At 40.7% G+C, this 20,028-nt stretch overlaps 1 protein-coding gene across 1 annotated transcript in view; it reads left to right on the top strand.

The window, feature by feature from the left end:
* Nucleotides 1-20,028, top strand: part of hecw2a (HECT, C2 and WW domain containing E3 ubiquitin protein ligase 2a) — a 109,877-nt gene that overhangs the window by 72,956 nt on the left and 16,893 nt on the right. The window contains 6 exon segments of the mRNA XM_034186849.1: nt 2,162-2,260; nt 4,876-5,005; nt 5,091-5,237; nt 6,091-6,115; nt 6,118-6,204; nt 9,110-9,195. Of these exon segments, the coding sequence (XP_034042740.1) occupies nt 2,162-2,260; nt 4,876-5,005; nt 5,091-5,237; nt 6,091-6,115; nt 6,118-6,204; nt 9,110-9,195 (574 nt within the window).

Genomic DNA, 20,028 nt, shown 5'->3' with positions numbered 1-20,028 from the left:
CCACTTGGTGTGATCACTCCTTTTTAGATGCAGACTAACGAGCAGATCTGATTTGATGCAGGTGTTAGTTTTGGGGATCCATATTTTTTCCCTCTGCTTGGTCTAAAAAAGTAACTGTTACTGACTGCCACAATTTTTTTTCCTGATTTTTTTTTTTTTTTTTTTATAGTGTTTCATTCCATTGAGTGTTTAAAGCCAGAAAGTTGCCATTTGAAATGACTTTAGTTTTGTGTCATGTCTGTGATCTGCTTTTTTTCTACAAAATTAAACAACTGAATGAACATCCTCCAAGGCCGGTGATTCCATAATTATTGCCAGGGGTTGTGTGTGTGTATATATATATATATTAGTAGTGTTCAGAATAATAGTAGTGCTATGTGACTAAAAAGATTAATCCAGGTTTTGAGTATATTTCTTATTCTTACATGGGAAACAAGGTATCAGTAGATTCTCACAAATCCAACAAGACTTAAGGCTATGAAATTGGGCTATTAGTAAAAAATTAGAAAAGGGAGTGTTTCATTCAGTCAGTGAGTTCGTCAATTTGTGGAACAAACAGGTGTGAATCAGGTGTCCCCTATTTAAGGATGAAGCCAGCACTTGTTGAACATGCTTTTCTCTTTGAAAGTCTGAGGAAAATGGGACGTTCAAGACGTTCAGAAGGACAGCGTAGTTTGATTAAAAAGTTGATTGGAGAGGGGAAAACTTATACGCAGGTAAAAAATTATAGGCTGTTCATCTACAATGATCTCCACATGTTGCAAGAATCCCCCGCTAAGTCCCTCTGTTAAATAAAAGACGTGCAGAAGAGGTTACAATTTGCCAAAGAACACATCAACTGGCCTAAAGAGAAATGGAGGAATATTTTGTGGACTGATGAGAGTAAAATTGTTCTTTTTGGGTCCAAGGGCCGCAGACAGTTTGTGAGACGACCCCCCAAACTCTGAATTCAAGCCACAGTTCACAGTGAAGACAGTGAAGCATGGTGGTGCAAGCATCATGATATGGGCATGTTTCTCCTACTATGGTGTTGGGCCTATATATCACATACCAGGTATCATGGATCAGTTTGGATATGTCAAAATACTTGAAGAGGTCATGTTGCCTTATGCTGAAGAGGACATGCCCTTGAAATGGGTGTTTCAACAAGACAATGACCCCAAGCACACTAGTAAATGAGCAAAATCATGGTTCCAAACCAACAAAATTAATGCCTCGCAGATGTGAAGAAATCATGAAAAACTGTGGTTATATAACTAAATACTAGTTTAGTGATTCTCAGGATTGATAAAAAGCAGTTTGAACATAATAGTTTTGAGTTTGTAGCGTCAACAGCAGATGCTACTGTTATTGGGAACATCCCCTTTTCTACTTTTTTTTTTTTTACTAATAGCCCAATTTCATAGCCTTAAGAGTGTGCATATCATGAACGCTTGGTCTTGTTGGATTTGTGAGAATCTGCTGGTACCTTGTTTCCCATGTAATAATAAGAAATATACTCAAAAGCTGGATTAATCTTTTTAGTCATATAGCACTACTATTATTCTGAACACTACTGTGTATATATATATATATATATATATATATATATATATATATATATATATATATATATAATGTCTCTTCAAGAGACATTATTTTAACAGGTGCAACTTATAGTCCTTAAAATACTGTAGTCTGACCCTCCTGTCTTGTGCACCAACAGCATTTCCTGTATATTCTTTTTGTGTATTGTTCTCTAATTTGTGTCTGTATCATGGCCCAAGCAGAGGGTCACCCCTTTGAGTCTGGTCTGCTTGAGGTTTCTTCCTCAGAGGGAGTTTTTCCTTACCACTGTTGCTCTGGGGGTTAGTAAGGTTAGACCTTACTTGTGTGAAGCGGCTTGAGGCAGCTCTGTTGTGATTTGGTGCTATATAAATGAAAATAAATTGAAAAATTGAAATTGAGTCTGGTGTCCACAGCTGCTTACTGTAATTTAACAGGGGGCAGTGCTGTAACGTTTTTACAGTAATAAACTGTCAGGTGTTACAGTCGGCACTCTGTAGAATAACAGTAAAGTAACACTGTAGAACAACCAGCTAGTAACTCCAGCTGCCACAGTCAGGTCCTGTACACGGAAGCTGAGTTTAGTTACAGTGTATATCTTCTGCATTGGGGTCAGGTTTCGCTTCAGTGGACGAATCCTGGGCCTGGCTCTTGTCCATCAGTATCTCCTGGATGCTTTCTTCACCCGACCCTTCTACAAGGGGCTTCTTCGTATGTAAGTGCCTGATACATGTTGTTGTGCCCTTCAAGAGATGAATGTGGTGTTTGAGGTTCCCGTCAGCAGGACCAGGTCCGAATGAACATTTACCCCTTGTGTATAAACATTTGGCGGGTTGTTTGACAGATGTTTATGGCGTAATCGGGGTCCGTAACCTCTTCAAAAGCACGGATCCTTCTTTGACTACTTTATTACATACTGTAGAACTGAGTGCAGTAACAAATATAACTGTTTTGTTAGTGCATTAGCTTTTCAGCTAACGTGGGGCAAATTCACTTTCATTAAATTTATTTCTGTAAACTTAAGTCAACTAACATTTTCTAAAATAAAGGTTTAATGATAAAAAATATTTGTAAACCTAAAATCATATATTTATTCTTGTTATACATTGAATAAGTGAAACTGACACATCACACGAAGGCAACAAGTGTCACCTCGGAGTTGGAGGACAAGCTAAACTCACAGGGACATATTAGTCGTGGTCAACCAGAGCTGCCTCAGCATCATCCTTTTTTATCTCCCTCTTGGATATTATTATTTTATGACATCACAAATATTGGATGAGGGACTGGTGTCAGAGATGTGACGGCACTCCCCTGTCAGTTGGTGGAGGTAATAACAGTTCTGGTGGTGGTATGTGTTCCCTGGGAATCCTTTTAGTTATGAATTGAAGCAGTAAAATCAAATCAGTCATTTCATGCAGAATTACAGAGAAATGTACATAAACTGCATTATTTTTGTTATTATTATTGTTGTTGCAATAAAAAAACTTGGGTCTTCCAAACATAATGAATGGCATTTAAGGGTCAATACGTATACGGCACTGTAAGAGTGTTAACGTTATTTCCAGGTGTAGGAGGAGTGATAGTAGTGAAACAGTTAACCAACACAGTTAATTCTAGCCCTACTGAGTGCAGATATCCATGAAATGTGCTTTTATAGTGGCATCGCTTCATCATGACATCTGATACCATGTAATGACAACTGCTTGGTTGATCAATATAAACTATAGATAACCTCTCCAGCCTATGGGTATAGAAATAGTCTGGGAAAACTATTTTTGGACAATTAAGATGTCATTCTATGTGATGTCATTGTGACACCACTTTTACCTGTAATGGTTTGGCAAAAGGCAAATACAGAGAACTACAATGATAGAAGGTAAAAGCAGGTTTGTTGTCCCACAGGCAAAATATTACAGTCTTGTGCAGCAGACAAACAGGCTTAGTCAAAAAAAACAAAACAAAACAAAACAGGAGATAGGTGTGGCACACAGGTGACCAGTCCAACAGGTGGCTGCCCTTCTAAGAGAGCCGGCAGAGAGTTAGCCAAAAACAACAAAGAGTCAGTAACACGAAGGTGTCATACCAAAGTGTCAATCCAAAATGACAGGCAGAAATCAGGAGCACGGCATGGCAGCTGTAGGGGATTTTTCTGCCTATTGATCCTCTCCTGGTAATTTATTGTGGTGAGCGAACTCAGAGACTCAAAAGACTGACAGGACATGGACTTCAAAAACCAGATGTTGTATTGAAAAGATGCCTACACTGAATGACAGAGTCAGCTAAGACAGCACTGGGATCTTGGAACAAAATGTTACATGCACCGTTGTGAACAAGAGACCCAGCATTAAGGTTAGCCTGCGTTTTAAGCCTGCACTCGGCTGACTCCCAGGTGGGTGGGCCTTGCCCTGCTGCGTGATAAGCAAAGAACAGAACATTTCACTGCACCGTCTCAGACAGGGATACCAAGACCTTAGTTTTATCAGTTTAGACTGTACACAAATGATATTTTTTTTGGCATGTAGGCAAAACATTCAGGTCAAATCGAGTCTGTAGCATTAAGTGGTCTGAGGACAAGTGTCACGGAATATTCCATCCAACACAGCACAGGTCTGTAACAGGAAGGCAAAGTCCCTTTTCTGTTGTTTATAACAACAACAACAATAATAACAAACATCAAATGACAAATATCTATTTTAGGCATTATATAAAACAAATAATGAATGTTTTTACATTCTTTCAATAGAATGCATATTGCCTCGTTGAATGGAACATTCCAACTTTCACAAAATTAAATATGTGTCCCATTGAACTCATAAACATTCATTATTTTTATATTAATGTTCTCATGTTGATGTTAACCTGTCTATTATGATGTGTGCTACTGCCTTTCTTGGCCAGATCAACCTTGTAAAAGAGGTTTTGATCTCAAAGGGCTTTTTATCTGGTTAAATAAAGGTGATTATTCTTATAATTACCATGGGGCCTGATAACATGGAATAATAATAAGACACAGAGAGTATTGTTACTCAGAAAACTAAACCACTTTTGGAGTATTGTTAGTAGAGTGTTGTGATGGTCATTCTTGGTGTATTGATAGTCAGTCTATAAAGGATTATTGTCAGTTTCATTTCAGTATCTTGCTTGTTATTGAAATAGTCATGTTGGAGGCAGAATTTTTCAGCCAACCCTCATATTACACTGTGATATTTTACTTCTAAGAAGTACTCCCTTGGAATTTACAGAATGAAATGATCTGACGTGGTTATAAGGATGGCAAACCCTAGTTGTCTTTTTGCGTTGATATCTAAACTATCTGCACTCATGCAGCCCGTGTGACCTGAGTGACCTGGAGTTCCTGGATGAAGAGTTCCACCAGAGCCTGCAGTGGATGAAGGATAATGACATTGAAGACATGCTCGACCTGACGTTCACCGTCAACGAGGAGGTTTTTGGACAGGTGCTGAGCTGATGTGTCGTGTCAGTTTTAGTTGTTCAGTCACAAGTAACAGCCTGCTGAAGTTGTTGACTTTTTGCGTCTGCAGATCACAGAACGAGAGCTGAAGCCAGGTGGAGCTGGGATCCCTGTGTCAGAGAAGAACAAGAAGGAGTACATTGAGCGTATGGTTAAGTGGCGTATAGAGAGAGGCGTGGCCCAGCAGACTGAGAGCCTGGTGCGAGGCTTCTATGAGGTAGAGTAGCTCATGTCACACTGTCATGTGATGATGTGATTGGACCAGAGAGGATTCAGTCATTCCACCAGGTGCTGAGAACTTAAATGTTTTATTACTGACCCTGTCCAGCAGGTTTATGTTTGACCCGTGACTATGTGTTGGATTGTTGCCAGGATTAATCATAAAATAACCACTCAAACTTCCCAAAACTTGGTGTGAATGTTGTTCCTAACCATTACTGCCAATTTAGTCTTTCTCACTAGATTTAGCAACTTTCTGACCTTTCCTAGTGACAAAAATTCATATCCAGCAAAAAAATAAATCCCAATATAAAAACGTGTCATGGCTTTATTTTATTATTTCTAATGATATTTTTACAATCAGCATAAATATGTTTAGGTCATTTTAAATTGAATGACAAAATTGAAAACCAAAGGCATTTATTTACTTATTGTGAATAAGCGACGGTGCACCTGGGGTTGAGGTCAACACTTTGGGAGTTAGTGACCGACTACATCTGGGGTGAATCCGGCTAAAGAAGAAGAAACAGTTTATTTCAGTGTTAGAATTCAGGGGTGAGGCCGAGGTACAGAGTCCGAGGTTTTAAGAAGGAACTGTTTTGATGACTGTCGTCTCTTTGTATTTTCAGAACTTTTACAGTACGTGTTGATGTGATTTGTGTTTTTTGCAGCAGACCTGTTTACTACACAAATCAATAATTTGTACACAGTCTTTCCACAGTGACTGTTTTTAATAAAGATTTAATTATGTTATCAGCATTTTGTGATTAATGAACTGGCTGTGCCATGTTGTTTTCCGTGTGTGTGTGTGTGTGTGTGTGTGTGTGTGTGCGTGCACATGCACCTGTTAGGTGGTGGATGTGCGGCTGGTGTCCGTGTTGATGCCAGGGAGCTGGAACTTGTGATCGCAGGCACCGCTGAGATCGACCTGGCAGACTGGAGGAACAACACGGAGTACAGAGGAGGTACGTGAAGCTGAGAGGACTTTAATCAGCAGCACAGATGGACATGAACCCATGTCTGGAACCACAAACAAATTTAGTCTTTGCAGCCTTTTATTAATGCCATCAAGGAGGTTTTTGCCAACATCTGTCAGCATGCTGGTTCTTTGGCAAAATGACTTGAAAATCTATCGTATTTTCCGAAGTATATCAAGGTTTTTCTTTACTAGTTTGGGAACCAAGTTATACTTTGGTGCAACTTATATACCAAAACTTCATGTTGTGATTAATAATAGTAATTATAATGATTATTTATATCAAACTTTCACAAGAATCAAAGTACTACCCAAAATACACTCCAATAATAAAGAATAAATGCCAGTAATAAAAAATACACTACAAGAACGCACCAAAAAAAAATCCCAAGTTAAAGAGCACATAACACAGGAGAATGTGCAACTTATATATGGTTTTTCCCTCTTCAGTAGATATTGTTTGACAGGTGCGTCTTATACTCTGGAAAAAAAAACAGTAAAAAATTGGTTTGAACATTGGGTTTGAGCAGCAAAAAATTCTTAAATTTTCAAGTAGATCTGCAAAAAAGGGGATCAGGTAGAAAATTTGTTTAATTTGTTCTGTTCTTGTTGAACTAACACACGTACCGTCATGAAATTTGGACCACCACAACTCTATAAGAGGAACACAATGACACTTAGAAAAACAGAACAACAATCAGGATCTGCTTTGTTGAATTAAAGAAACACAGAACCTTCTGCGTCATTGTGACCCCCCTCTGAGCTCCTCTCCACAGTCTGACAAGCACCTCTCAAAAATTCTAACTGCACATGGAGATGTTGGAGGCTGCATGGAGACTGTACAGAAACCATGCTGGCTGTGATTGGTCTGCTAACGATGTCATTTTCAAAATCTCAGTTTTCCAGTTTCACATTCAATGACTATCATGACTGTAGATGTCGTCGGAGAGCAGGTCAGTGTTTCAGCCTCTACTGTGCTGGCAGTGAAATGCATTGCACCATCCACCAGTGTGTTACTGTCGGAGAGCTTCGAAAGGATCACGACTGAGTCAAAGCGATTGCATGGCCACAGAGTTACAGAGTAGTAGAAGGATAAAAAGCCCTTAATGATCAGCTTTCACATGAAACAGTTACTTGGTGCTCAACAAAGAACTGTGCAGACCTGTGGTCCACCTGTTAGGCATAGAAAGATTTATTCTTGAAGAAACAAGCATGAAGTAATTCATTACTTCGCTTATTATCTCCGACATTCACAATGAATGAATGTTTTATTCTGTGTACGAGGAGACGGCGGCATCTCTGCAGTCTGTCAGGTGCAATAACTTAACACTAAGGTTTCCAACGTGCAAACCACAGATGCTGTCAGCACCCACTAAATTACCTTTTGACCCTGATGAATCTTGCTGCGTGTGCAAACCTCATGTATCTACATGTTCTGCCTACAGTTTGCACACCTCGTAGAAAACCCCCAAATTGCATATTTATGAAGGCACACACACTAAATGGACAATACGCACAATTTTTACTCATCACCTCCACCAACGAAGTTAGACGGTTAATGGACTTTGTTTGTTTGTTGGTGAGTTAACAGTCTTGTGGGCACAGTTCTGCATGTATCATCATAAAATTTGGACATGCGATTCAGATAATCCTAGAATAGGGTGAGTTCATTTTTCAAGGTCAAAGCTCAGGTTTTAAGGTCAAGATCACGGAAAAAGTGAAAACTGCATAATCAGCCATAACTTCAGAATTACTCACCATAGAAACTTCCAGTTTACCTCATATTGTTCCTCTTAGGGAGATGCTTTCTGACTGACCTTGGCCTTTGACCTTGACCCTCAGAAGTTTGGTCAAGGTCGAAGTTGACCTGAAAAATTAATATTCTGTATTTAAATCTGATGCATGGAAGTTGTGTATCGGGTCCTACAATACAATGAGTTTACTTTTCAAGTTCACAGTTCAAATTTCAAGGTAAAAAAAAACATTAAAAATGCAAAATCAGTTTAGATCCCACTTGAATTTCATCATTCTGAAGTCTCTTTTTTTTTTTGTCAATGTTTTAGTTGGAATTTGGGAACCACTTGCAGGACATTGTTGGCTTCATGCCAGAACTCTTTCAGAAATGTTTGATCCAACTTGAATTTTACCATTTTCATGTTCCAGTTCAGTCAGTATTTATTTCATAGTGTGACATCAAAATTAATGACTCTGTCTTCTGAGGTACTCAGGTTCTCTGAGCGCAGCTGTAGTTTGAAAGATGTAGTCGTCAGCATACACTGTTAGTAAGTCAACATGCACATTTTATGCAAGTGCTATGATATTTGCACATGTTTTTCCACACAGAAACCTTTAGTAAATCAGGCCCTTTGTGCTTTGGAAGACGAATTACGTACGTATCATGAGTGCGCCTGCACTTGTGCAGTAGTCTTTGCAAATAAATATAAAACTTTGTTCTGGTGGTGCTTTAATATTAAATGAAGGCCAGTTTAACATTTGCATGTGTTATGTTGGTTGTATAATGAAGAATGTTTTGGAGGTTGTTGCGCTTTAGTTTTTGTAACGCTGATGGTTCACGGTGCACAGATCCAGACACCCGCAGCTCCAAACCTTTTATGAGCGATCACATTAAAAGGCTTTTTAAAGGTCTGGCCAATACAGCTGCCAGTGGCAGGGAGATAAGTGATCTGAAACTGTCAGTCGGTCGTGACTCGCTGTGAGACTCTTTATTCAGAGGAATCGACTGAGACAGACAAAACGGCTCCTGCCATTAAACATTAAGCAGCACGGGGCATTCAAAAATCACAGGGCACCGGCGGGAGGCGAGAGGGACAGGAACAGAGGAGGCCTTCGCTGATGTTCGTCTGACTCATGCACCATCATTCATCTCTTTTCAGGTTACCATGACAACCACATAGTGATTCGCTGGTTCTGGGCAGCTGTGGAGAGATTCAACAATGAGCAGAGGCTGAGGCTGCTGCAGGTACAGGGCCAGTGCACGCACACAGGGCGCCCCCGTGTGGCCCCCGGCTGCAGAGCCACTGTGTCTTTATCAGAGCTTCATAAGACACAGGCCAGAATCGGACAGACTGTGTTTAAGTATTTCCACTGAAAGCTTTAAGGGTCATTTGATTATACTGTACGTAAGAGTCAAGCAATAAGTCTGTAATAACTAAGTCAGGCTCTTGGATTTGTAATTTATGTCATACATTAAAACAAAAAGTTATGAGTTTATTCCTAATTTATTCAAAACTTTAGTTCTTCAAATGAGCTTTGTCCTTCCACTGTATCTGTTGGACAGCTGGTTTGATTTTTAGAGGAAGACTAAAAACTAAATGCAGTGGAATGATTAATCTTATTGAGACGAAGGACAATCAGGATCCAGAACTGGATTAAATTTCTGAAAAACGAATCCACTCCTCTGTCAGTCATGCAAACACTTTGTCACGACAGACTATCAAGTGAAAATTTGTGCATATTTCCAGGATTATATGGCAGTCAATGCATTAAGATCTGCCGATATACATTCAACAAAAATTAACGCAACACTTTATTTATTCACTCCCATTTTGCATGAGTTGAAATAAAATATCTAAAATGTGTTTAATGCACACAAAACATTTATTTATCTCAAATTTTGTTCAGAAATTTGTTAAAACCTGTGTTACAGAGTGTTTCACCTTTGCTAAAATAATACTCTTAGCAGGTGTGATGCTGATTAAACAGCATGATTATTGCATATATGGGCCTTAGATTGTTTATGGTAAAAAACCACTACAAAATGTGCAGGTGTGTCACACAACACATTGCCACCGATATCAGACGTTCTGAATGAGTGTGTAATCGGACTTCTGACTGCAGGAATGTCCAGCAGAGCTGCTGGCTGTGAACTAAGTAATCAATACTACAAAGACACTTCCAAGTACTTGGCAAAACATCCGACTGGCTTCACAACCACAGACCGTGTGGAACCGGTAGAGCTGCAACGATAAACTGATGATTACGTGACTACTAAATTAATTGCCATCTATTTCATCATCTATTAATCATATTGAGTCTTTTTTTAAAAACTGTCCAAATGCATTGATTTCACCTTCTTAATTGTGAATATTTTTGGTTTCATTGCTAGTGTCTTTATTCTCTGACATTAACCTGAATATTTTTGGTTTGTGGACAAAACAAGACATTTCACGATGTCATTGTGGGCTTTGAGACACACTGATCAACACTTTTCACCATTTTCTGACATTTTATGGCCCAAACAGCTAATTGATTAATCGAGGAAATAATCGACAGGTTAATTGAATATGAAAATGATCATTACTTGCAGCCCTCGTAACCTTATCAGCCCAGGTCCAGCAAATCTGGTTTCATCGCGGCTGAGTGGTGATGTGAGATGACTCAGACAGGAGACGCAGCAGTTTATTTGCACAACCAAAGAATTTCTTCACTCACCAACATGTTGACCTAACGGCGGTTTGTTGTCGTAACCATGTTTGTTGGGCAAATGCTGACCTTCTATGGCGTGAGACAATTTGGAGAACTGATCTCTTTCAGGATAAATATTCTTTGATTCCTGGCAATATTGCCATCAATTTAATTTATAAAATGTGCAACACAAGAACACAGACGTTGGGTATAATTTGTGTAATTTTTTTTTTCTTAATTTTTTTGACGAGAAAAAAAGGGGGCATCCTTTTCAGATAATTGAAAGTTATCTGTCATTTTAATGTATAATTTTATTTATCATTTTTTATGAATTAGGAAGGAGTTTTTCTATGATGTGCATCACTTTCAGTCATTGATTTTGAAGTGATCGAAAAGTATTTAGATTACATTACTTTTTGTAGTCCACTGGATTATGTTCGTTTAAACAATGTGGGAGTTCTGGGAGCTGAAAATATCCCACTTTTTTGCACAGCCTAAAAACTCACCAGACATGTCACCTATTGACCATTAAGCAGGTCAGTGGCTAATAAACAGTTTTTTTTTTTCTTCAACACCAGCTATATTGTGAAATGTCCAAGGCATGCCTGTACAATAGTCATGCTGTTTAATCAGCCTCTGTATACGGTACACCTGCCAGGTAGATGGATTAGAATAAGTGAGATCTTTTATTTAAATTCACACAAAAAAGGGAACAAAAACAAAAGCACTACATTTAGATTTTTGTCAAATATAATCTGGATTTGAGATTGTGGGTTTTTTTTTTTTTGGATGAACAGTTTCAAGTTATCACTTGTACCACATAGGTTATATACATTTGAAGTACTCATTGTTGTATAATGCCATTCATTTTATCATATCATATGTAGTATAAATAAAAACTCAAGTACTGTGAGAGAAACATTGTTCTTTAAATTTGCAGCCCACTGAAGACTCGAAAGATGCTTACTGTAATTTTTGAGTAACACATAGCACAAATGAAGCCTTATATACAGTTGTATGTAAAGATTTGGGCACCCCTGATGATTTCCATGATTTTCCTTTATAAATCATTGGTTGTCTGGATCAGAAATTTCAGTTAAATATATCATATAGCAGATGAACACACTGATATTTGAGAAGTGAAATGAAGTTTCTAGGATTTACAGAAAGTGTGCAATAATTCTTTAAACAAAACTGGGCAGGTGCATAAATTTGGGCACCCTTGTCATTTTATTGATTTGAATACATTTAGCACTAATTATTGGAACACAAAATTGGGTTGGTAAGCTCATTGACTCTTGACCTCCTTACACAGGTGAATCCAGTCATGAAAAAGGGTATTTAAGGTGGCCATTTACAAATGTTTCCCCGTCTTTGCATCTTTTCTAATGAGTGGCAACATGGGAGCCACTAAACAACTCTCAAATGACCTGAAAACAAAGATCGTTCAACATCATGGTTTCGGGGAAGGATACAAAAAGCTATCTCAGAGATTTCAGCTGTCAGTTTCCACTGTGAGGAACATAGTGAGGAAATGGAAGACCACAGGCACAGTACTAGTTAAGGCCCAAAGTGGCAGGCCAAGAAAAATCTCAGATATGCTGAATCGAAGGATGGTGAGAACAGTCATAGTCAACCCACAGACCTGCTCCAAAGACCTACAACATGATCTTGCTGCAGATAGTGTCTCTGTGCATCGTTCAACTATACAGCGCACTTTGCACAAGGAGATGCTGTATGATGCTGTAATGCAGAGAAAGCCTTTTCTGCATACACGCCACAAACAGTCACTTGAGGTATGCTAAAGCACATTCGGACAAGCCAGCTTCATTTTGGAATAAGGTGCTGTGGACTGATGAAACTAAAACTAAGTTATTTGGACATAACAAGGGGCGGTATGCATGGCTGAAAAAGAACACAGCATTCCAAGAAAAACACTTGCTACCTACAGTAAAATTTGGAGGTGGTTCCTTCATGCTGTGGGGCTGTGTGGCCAGTGCAGGTACTGGGAATCTTGTTAAAGTTAAGGGTCACATGCATTCCAGTCAATATCAGCAGATTCTTGAGAAAAATGTTCAAGAATCAGTGACAAAGTTGAAGTTGTGCCAGGGCTGGATTTTTCAACAAGACAACGACCCTAAACATTGCTCAAAATCTACTAAGGCAGAGGAACAAGTACAACATTCTGGAATGGCCATCTCAGTCCCCAGACCTGAATATTATTGAAAATCTGTGATTTTAAGTGGGCTGTCCATGCTGAAAGTCGCGAACACGACCGGGGTCCAGAATAAAGCGGGAGACAACCCACGACCGCTCCTTGGGGCCATAACCCTCCCAATCAACCAGGTACTGAAAACCATGCCCACAGCGCCGAGAGGCCAGGAGCCGACGCACAGAGAAAACCGGACCACCATCCACACACCGGGCGGGCGGTGGGGGAACGGCAGGAGGGCACAAAACACTGGACTGGACAGGTTTGATATTGCTGACATGAAACGTGGGATGGACCCGCGTGGACCGGGGAATACGAAGGCGGACAGAAACGGGATTCACGACCTTGGAAATAGGAAATGGGCCGACAAATCTCGGAGCCAGTTTAGTGGGCACACCCCTAAGGGTAAGGTGACGCGTTAAGAGCCATACTTTCTGGCCCGGGACGTAAGAAGGGGCAGAGGACCATCTCCGATCCGTGGAGGCCTTATAGGACTCCGTGGAACATAACAGAACCGCCCACGCCCGTTCCCAGGCCCTACGGCACCGAAGGATAAGACTTAGTGCTGACGGAACAGAGGAGTCGCGATCAACTGAGGGGAACAAAGCGGGCTGGTGACCAAATACTACATGAAAAGGGAGTAACCGGTGGACACTGAGGGCAAACAATTATGGGCAAGTTCAATCCAGGGGAGTTGGTCAGACCAGGATGCGGGTTGCCGTGACGCGAGTAACTGTTGGGTATTTTCTCCTCCAAACATTCTTAAAACCTTGATAAGACAAACAGAGTCAAGAAACACCAGTGAGACAGAAAGTCAAATTTATCTCGCGCGGAGTGCAGTCAGGCTGTACACCAAGGCTACACTAAAGTCTGGCCTGTGCTCCCGCTCTTTTTATTAGAGAAGCCCTCACCACATCATAAAACTTGTCCTAAGGGTGGGGGGGACGACACAAGACAAGTTTCTTCCCGTAACATAAACACATACGTCAATAAGTGCAGCTGTAAGGAAAAACAGTTTCTTTCTTTTAATCTTATCGTCGAAGGTCAGCACATCCCGTTCGTCTGTTGCAGTTATCAGCTGTTCTGCATCTGCCTGGAGTGTCCTGTTCTTCACACTAAGCATCACATCACAACAGTCAAAACAACCTCCAGTTCTTTTACTCCCAGTTCAGCCTGACCCCATCATGCTTCACTCCCAGTCGTTAGCGGCTACAAAAACAAAGTTGTATAATAATAATAAGTACATCCAGCTCTTCATTCCCAGTTCAGATTGACCCCAGCATGCTAAAACAAGGTTGAATAACAAGTACATTCTCAGGGTTACGTTAAGACAGGTGCTAAACAGCACAACAACGTTTTCATGAGAAAGAAGACAAAGGTACAAATGTTTAACAGTGATAACATATATACAAAATCTTTAACATTCCCCTCCTGTTTATCGCCTGTTAAACATATAGTAGGCATCACCCAGCTTAGCACTTCTTTTTGAGATTTTCACTAAGAGGTTCATCATGGTATGTTCTATAGGCTTACACCCCAGAGGTGATGTCACCATTGTCATCATCATCGGTGTCTGGGTCATCATACTTCCATTGGTCTGGGTACAGGTCATGAGAGTCATCTTCCTCCTCGTTGTCGTCTTGCCCCAGGAGTGGATATGATGCTGGTCCCCCTCCTGGTCCTGGACTTATTGCTGTGGTTATCATTCTATTTACAAGGCCTCGGAGACATGGAATACAACAACATCCACACAATGTTAGAATTGCAGCAAATACTGCTATAGAACTAATAGTGCAGAATCAAAGACCTCCATTTTCCCATCCCTTCCAGCCACCAATCCCAGCCTTCGGTGTTTACTCCCACTGTGCTCTTTCATCTTCCTGTTCAACGTCCTCAGCCCGTCGATGGCTTGAGTGAGACTGCCATCTGCAGCTGTGTTGTTGGGAATGAATGTGCAGCATGTTCTCCGAACATGGCACAAACACCTCCTTTCTCTGCCAACAACATATCCAGAGCAATACGATTCTGGAAGGCCATAGGGACGTGGCTTCTAACCTGTGAATGGACAGCCTTAAATCCTTCCTCAGTCCAATTTCCTAATTTCTGTACATGGTAGTGGATGTAGTTTATTCTGTCCACGTTTTTATTAATTGAACACCACCAACAGATGGAAGATTCGAATCCAGCTGCTATTTGATCAACCAGTTTATACTCGTCAGGCACTCCTCTGGGGACTCCTATTGCATCAATATATGTTGGATCTCCCACTCCTTTCCAATCTCTTTTTACTCTATGTCTGGCTATGCCTTTCTGCCAATCTTCAGGAATAAGAGAGGCTGCATATGTCGTAACGTCTTCAGGGGTCATGGGTATAGCTTTAACTGGTAACAATAATGATATTAATGCACAATAACCTGACACATTTCGTGGCAGTCTGTCAAAGATTCTGTTATCACCACACCACCACCATACGTCACTCCTACCGACAGGTTTGAATGTGGGAGTACTATGGACCACATCCTTACACCAGGCAGTGTGGTTTAAGCTACCCAAAGTCTTACTTGTCCCTGTCAAGTGTACACATGTATGGTTAGCATGCCCAACTTTGCTTGAAAATAAAGGTTTAATCTTAGTCAATTTGGTCAATGGATAGATCTTGTCCCACTTAGAACAATTGTTGTTTGCTGCAATGCATGTCTGTGTCATTACAGTCAGCAGACAGTCTTTGGGTAATGCTGCCGGTATTACCTGTAATATAGGTCTGGGTCCCATACATACAACACAGTCCTTCTTTGCAGCTAGTCCTGCTTGTTCTGCCATTAAAAGCCAATTGTTATTTTGTCCACTAATTCCTGTAGTTACTAGGAACCAGTCATCTGCCTTCATGTCTTTTGTGCCTTGTACGGACATCCCCTTTGCTTGTATGGACACCCCCTTTGCTTGTATGGACACCCCCTTTGACGTACTTAATTCTGTCAATATTGGTTGCTGTACTCTATCTGTTTCACAGAGGAAAAAATGGAAATACGGATCTTTTCCTGGTTTGTATACCCAAAGGAGGAACAACCAACAGTCTCCCTTTATATCAGGTGGGAATATGGTTCCTTTTTCTGTGGTATTCACCACTATAAACAGCTTATCATCTGTTTGATACATTTTGAGAATTTGACTCTGGTACTTAGCCCACTCGGTTTGTGCCCATCTTGGTGTCCATCTACTCCATTCATCGGCTACCAACGTTTCCCATCTCTTATCTTGTTGATCATTGGTCATATACCATGAGAAACTATTTCCGTAATTAGTCCCTCTGTCACCATCCCATGTTCCATGGGTAAGAGCACTATATGGTACAGAGATGACCACAGAAGCATTTCTAGGAATGCAGGCTTGTACACCAAATCGGTACGCATTGTTCCTATCACACCTATGTACTGTGGCATTTATTATCGGACTGGGGTCTTCGTTACTTCTTTTTGGTCTCTGCAATCTGCGGAGGTGATCCTTATTATCATGTCCCGTGCTTATGGCTTTTAATAATAAGCCCAATCCGAAAAAGAAAAGTAGCATAACAAGGACTGTCCATGGGGTCCAGGAACCCTCGTTCTTTTGTTTTTTTTCTTTCGCCATTTCTGCACACTACAGCACACCTATGTTCAGAACAGTGGCTTCTTAATGTCTTCTGCTAGCTTTCGTGTCTAACCTGGATCTTAACACCAAGCTCACACACTATTACTAGTCTTATCCTACTGTTCTTACTGTTTGTCTGTGTCTGCAGAAATGACTTTCTTACAGTGAGTTAAATGAATCCATGTACTTCTTTCCCCAATTTTCAAGGCTGTGGGTGTTGTGAGTAGTACTTGATGGGGCCCTTCCCATTTAGGTGAATGCCAGTGTTTTCTCTTGATGCTTCTTATCAACACCCAGTCTCCAGGTACCACTTTAGGTCCTCCTGTGGAGAAATGGATCATCAGTGTTTTGAAACTCTCCCAACGTTGTCTTTCTAACATTTTTCTCATGTAATCCGCCAAATTGGCTTCCTCAGGTACATCCCAAATTTTGCCCATAATATGGCAATCGATATTTTCTGCCAAACAATGTTTCTACGGTGTCAACCCCATGGTACTAGTTATGTTTATATACATTTTTACCCAAATCTACACAATGTGTCCTGGTCTGCCTGTTTCCTCCATTGTCTTTCTAAGTCTGTTTTTTACTGTTCCATTCATCCTTTCCACTAAGCCGGCGCTTTGTGGATGATAAGCACAATGATTTTTGAGATTGACCTGTAGCGCTTCCCTACGTATTGCACTATTGTATTAACAAAATGCGCTCCATTATCTGAATAGACTGTTTCTGGTATTCCAAATCGTGGAATGATGTCTTTGCACAATGCCTTAGCCACTGTAAGTGCATCTGCATGTTTTGTAGGGAACAATTCTACCCATTTTGAGAAGGCATCAATTATGACTAAACAAATTCCTTCCCTTCATGTTTACTCAACTGTATATAATCCATATGAATCACTTGAAAGGGATATTGTGGTGTTGGAAATTTGCCTCTTTGGGGTCTCAAATTGCCTGTGAGTTGTGTTTTGCACATGTCATGCATGCTCTACAATGCTGTTTTGCATATGCATCGAACCCATAAAGACAAAAATAGCTTGCAATTGCGATATCATACCCCCTACTGATGAGACATGCGTCACGCCATGGCTCATAATAGCTGCCCATTTAAACATATTTTTTGGCAATATGGGTTTCTGTTGTGGTCATAAGTACAAATCATTTGCAAATGTAGCTCCTTTGTGTAACCACATCTGCCTTTCTTTCTCAGGTGCTTGCTGTTGCATCTCAGCAAGCAGTATGTGACTTAAGTGCAAATCTGGAGTGGTTTCCTGTACAACAAAAATAGAAGAAGCTGCTGCTGCCTCTTTTGCTGCTCTGTCAGCAAAATCATTTCCTTTTGAAATACTGTCAGAGCCTTTGGTGTGAGCCGCACATTTGCATATAGCAATTTGTTTAGGCAATTTCACAGCTTTCAGTAGCTGCAGTTAGGAGTGTGGCATGAGTCACTGCTTTCCAGATGATGTCACCATTCCACGCTCTTCCCACAGTTTTGCAAACACATGCACTGTGCTGAAAGCGTACTGGCTTGTCTGTATAAATGTTACAGCCGTACCTTTAAACAGATAGCAAGCTGCAGTTCTAAAGCAACTAATTCAGCTGCTTGTGCTGAAAATGACGATGGCAATGAAGCAGAATCCAATACTTCTGAATTTGTGACAACAGCATATTCCAGATTGTTGTTTGTCCATAAGCGTTTTTAGTGGAAGAACCATCCACATACACAATTGTACTGTTTGGGATGGGTGTGTCCTGAGGTCCTGGGCGTGCTTTCGTACAGACCGTTGCTACATCAAGACAATTGTGCGGCTCACCATCCTCAGGTAAAGGTATCAATGTGGAGGATTCAATGTTGTACAGCGCTCTTACCGTAAGGTGTGGTTGTGATAATAGCAAGGACATGCACGAAAGATGTCTTGCTGGGGACAAAGGCTCATGTTTGTCTGCAACAGAAGTGCAGAAACTGCATGTGGAACTTTCAATGTCAGCTGATGGAATAGAACAACATTACTGCTACTTTGAACAGCCATAGAGGCTGCCAACAACAGCCTGTACGCATGGTGGTAAAGCACTTGCTACTGCATCCAATTTAGATGAGTAGTAGCACTGGCTCTTAATTTTGAGCCATACACTGTACCAAAAACACTAGTCATGAACTTATTCTTACAATCAGCTGTTTGAATGAATGGTTTACTATAATCTGGTAGTGCCAAAACTGTGGATGACACTAATGTTTGTTTGACTTTTACAAAAGCTTCCTCAGCATCTTTGTTCCACTCCAGCACAGTTGACATTGAAATATCATCTTTGTACATCAAATCAGAAAGTGGACTAGTCAACTCTGCATAGCAGGGAATCCATGCCCTGCAGTAATTTGTCAGTCCAAGAAATGACATCATCTGTTTTTTAGTTTGTGGTTTCGGAGCATGTAAAATCGCTTCCTTTCTGTCAGACAGGATCGTGCGCCCTGTGGCTGATAATTCATGTCCTAAATATTTCACTGTACCCCTACACAACTGAACTTTGTTTTTACTCACTTTGTGGCCATTATCAAATAAGAAACATAATAATGCTACTGTGTCAGTTATGCAGTTTTCTCGTGTGTCAGAGGCAATCAAAATGTCATCAACATACACTAATAGTTGGCTATCTGCCGGTGGAACGAAATTGGCTAAACATGCTGACATGACTTGAGAATAAATAGTTGGACTCTCTGCGTAACCCTGCGGAAATCTGGTAAATGTATATCGTTGTCCCTTAAAGGTAAAAGCAAACCAGAATTGACTATCTGGGTGTACTGGCACAGAGAAAAATGCATTACTTATGTCAATTACTGAGAAACTATTAGAATTTGGTCTCAGCGAATTTAACAAGGTGTGTGGATCTGGAACGCATGGTGCTCTTTTAATCACAGCAGCATTTACTGCCTGCAGATCTTGAATCATTCTCCACCCCACTGAGGGCGGAGCCTTTTTTACAGGAAATATGGGTGTGTTACATGGTGAATCTGGACATGGCACTATTACTCCTGCTGTTAATAAATCCTCTATTACTGGCATGATTCCTTCAATTGCATCAGGTTTCAATGGATACTGTCTTACACATGGTCTGTATTCTGTTTTTGGTCTTATAACTACAGGTTGTGCATTTTTTATCAGTCCTACGTCTGAAGGACCTGTTGTCCACAAGCCTGATGGTACTGAAGATGTTGTGTGGGCCGCTGAAGAGGAGGTACTGCTGGCCCACCACCACCAGAGGGCGCCCTGCCTGGAGTGCGGGCTCCAGGCACCAGAGGGCGCTGCCGCCTCGAGAGCAGCCAGGGTGACAGCTGTCACCCATCACTGGACACAGCTGTTCCACTCAGCACGGAGGTATATCAGCAGGACGGCGTCTCCACCTCAGTGCTGAGATATCGCCTTGAGATAGAGGTAACCTTCTCTGCAGCATATTCTGTGTTATCTGATAATACTTGTTAAACCTTTCAGGACAGCTGACTACCGAAAGCCGATTGCTTGGATAAGTACTCACCTTCCTGCTTTATTGTGACGAGAGG

This window comes from Thalassophryne amazonica, chromosome 14, assembly GCF_902500255.1.
Source record: "Thalassophryne amazonica chromosome 14, fThaAma1.1, whole genome shotgun sequence".
NCBI classification, from domain to species: domain Eukaryota; kingdom Metazoa; phylum Chordata; class Actinopteri; order Batrachoidiformes; family Batrachoididae; genus Thalassophryne; species Thalassophryne amazonica.
This window is presented reverse-complemented; position numbering and strand designations above follow the sequence as displayed.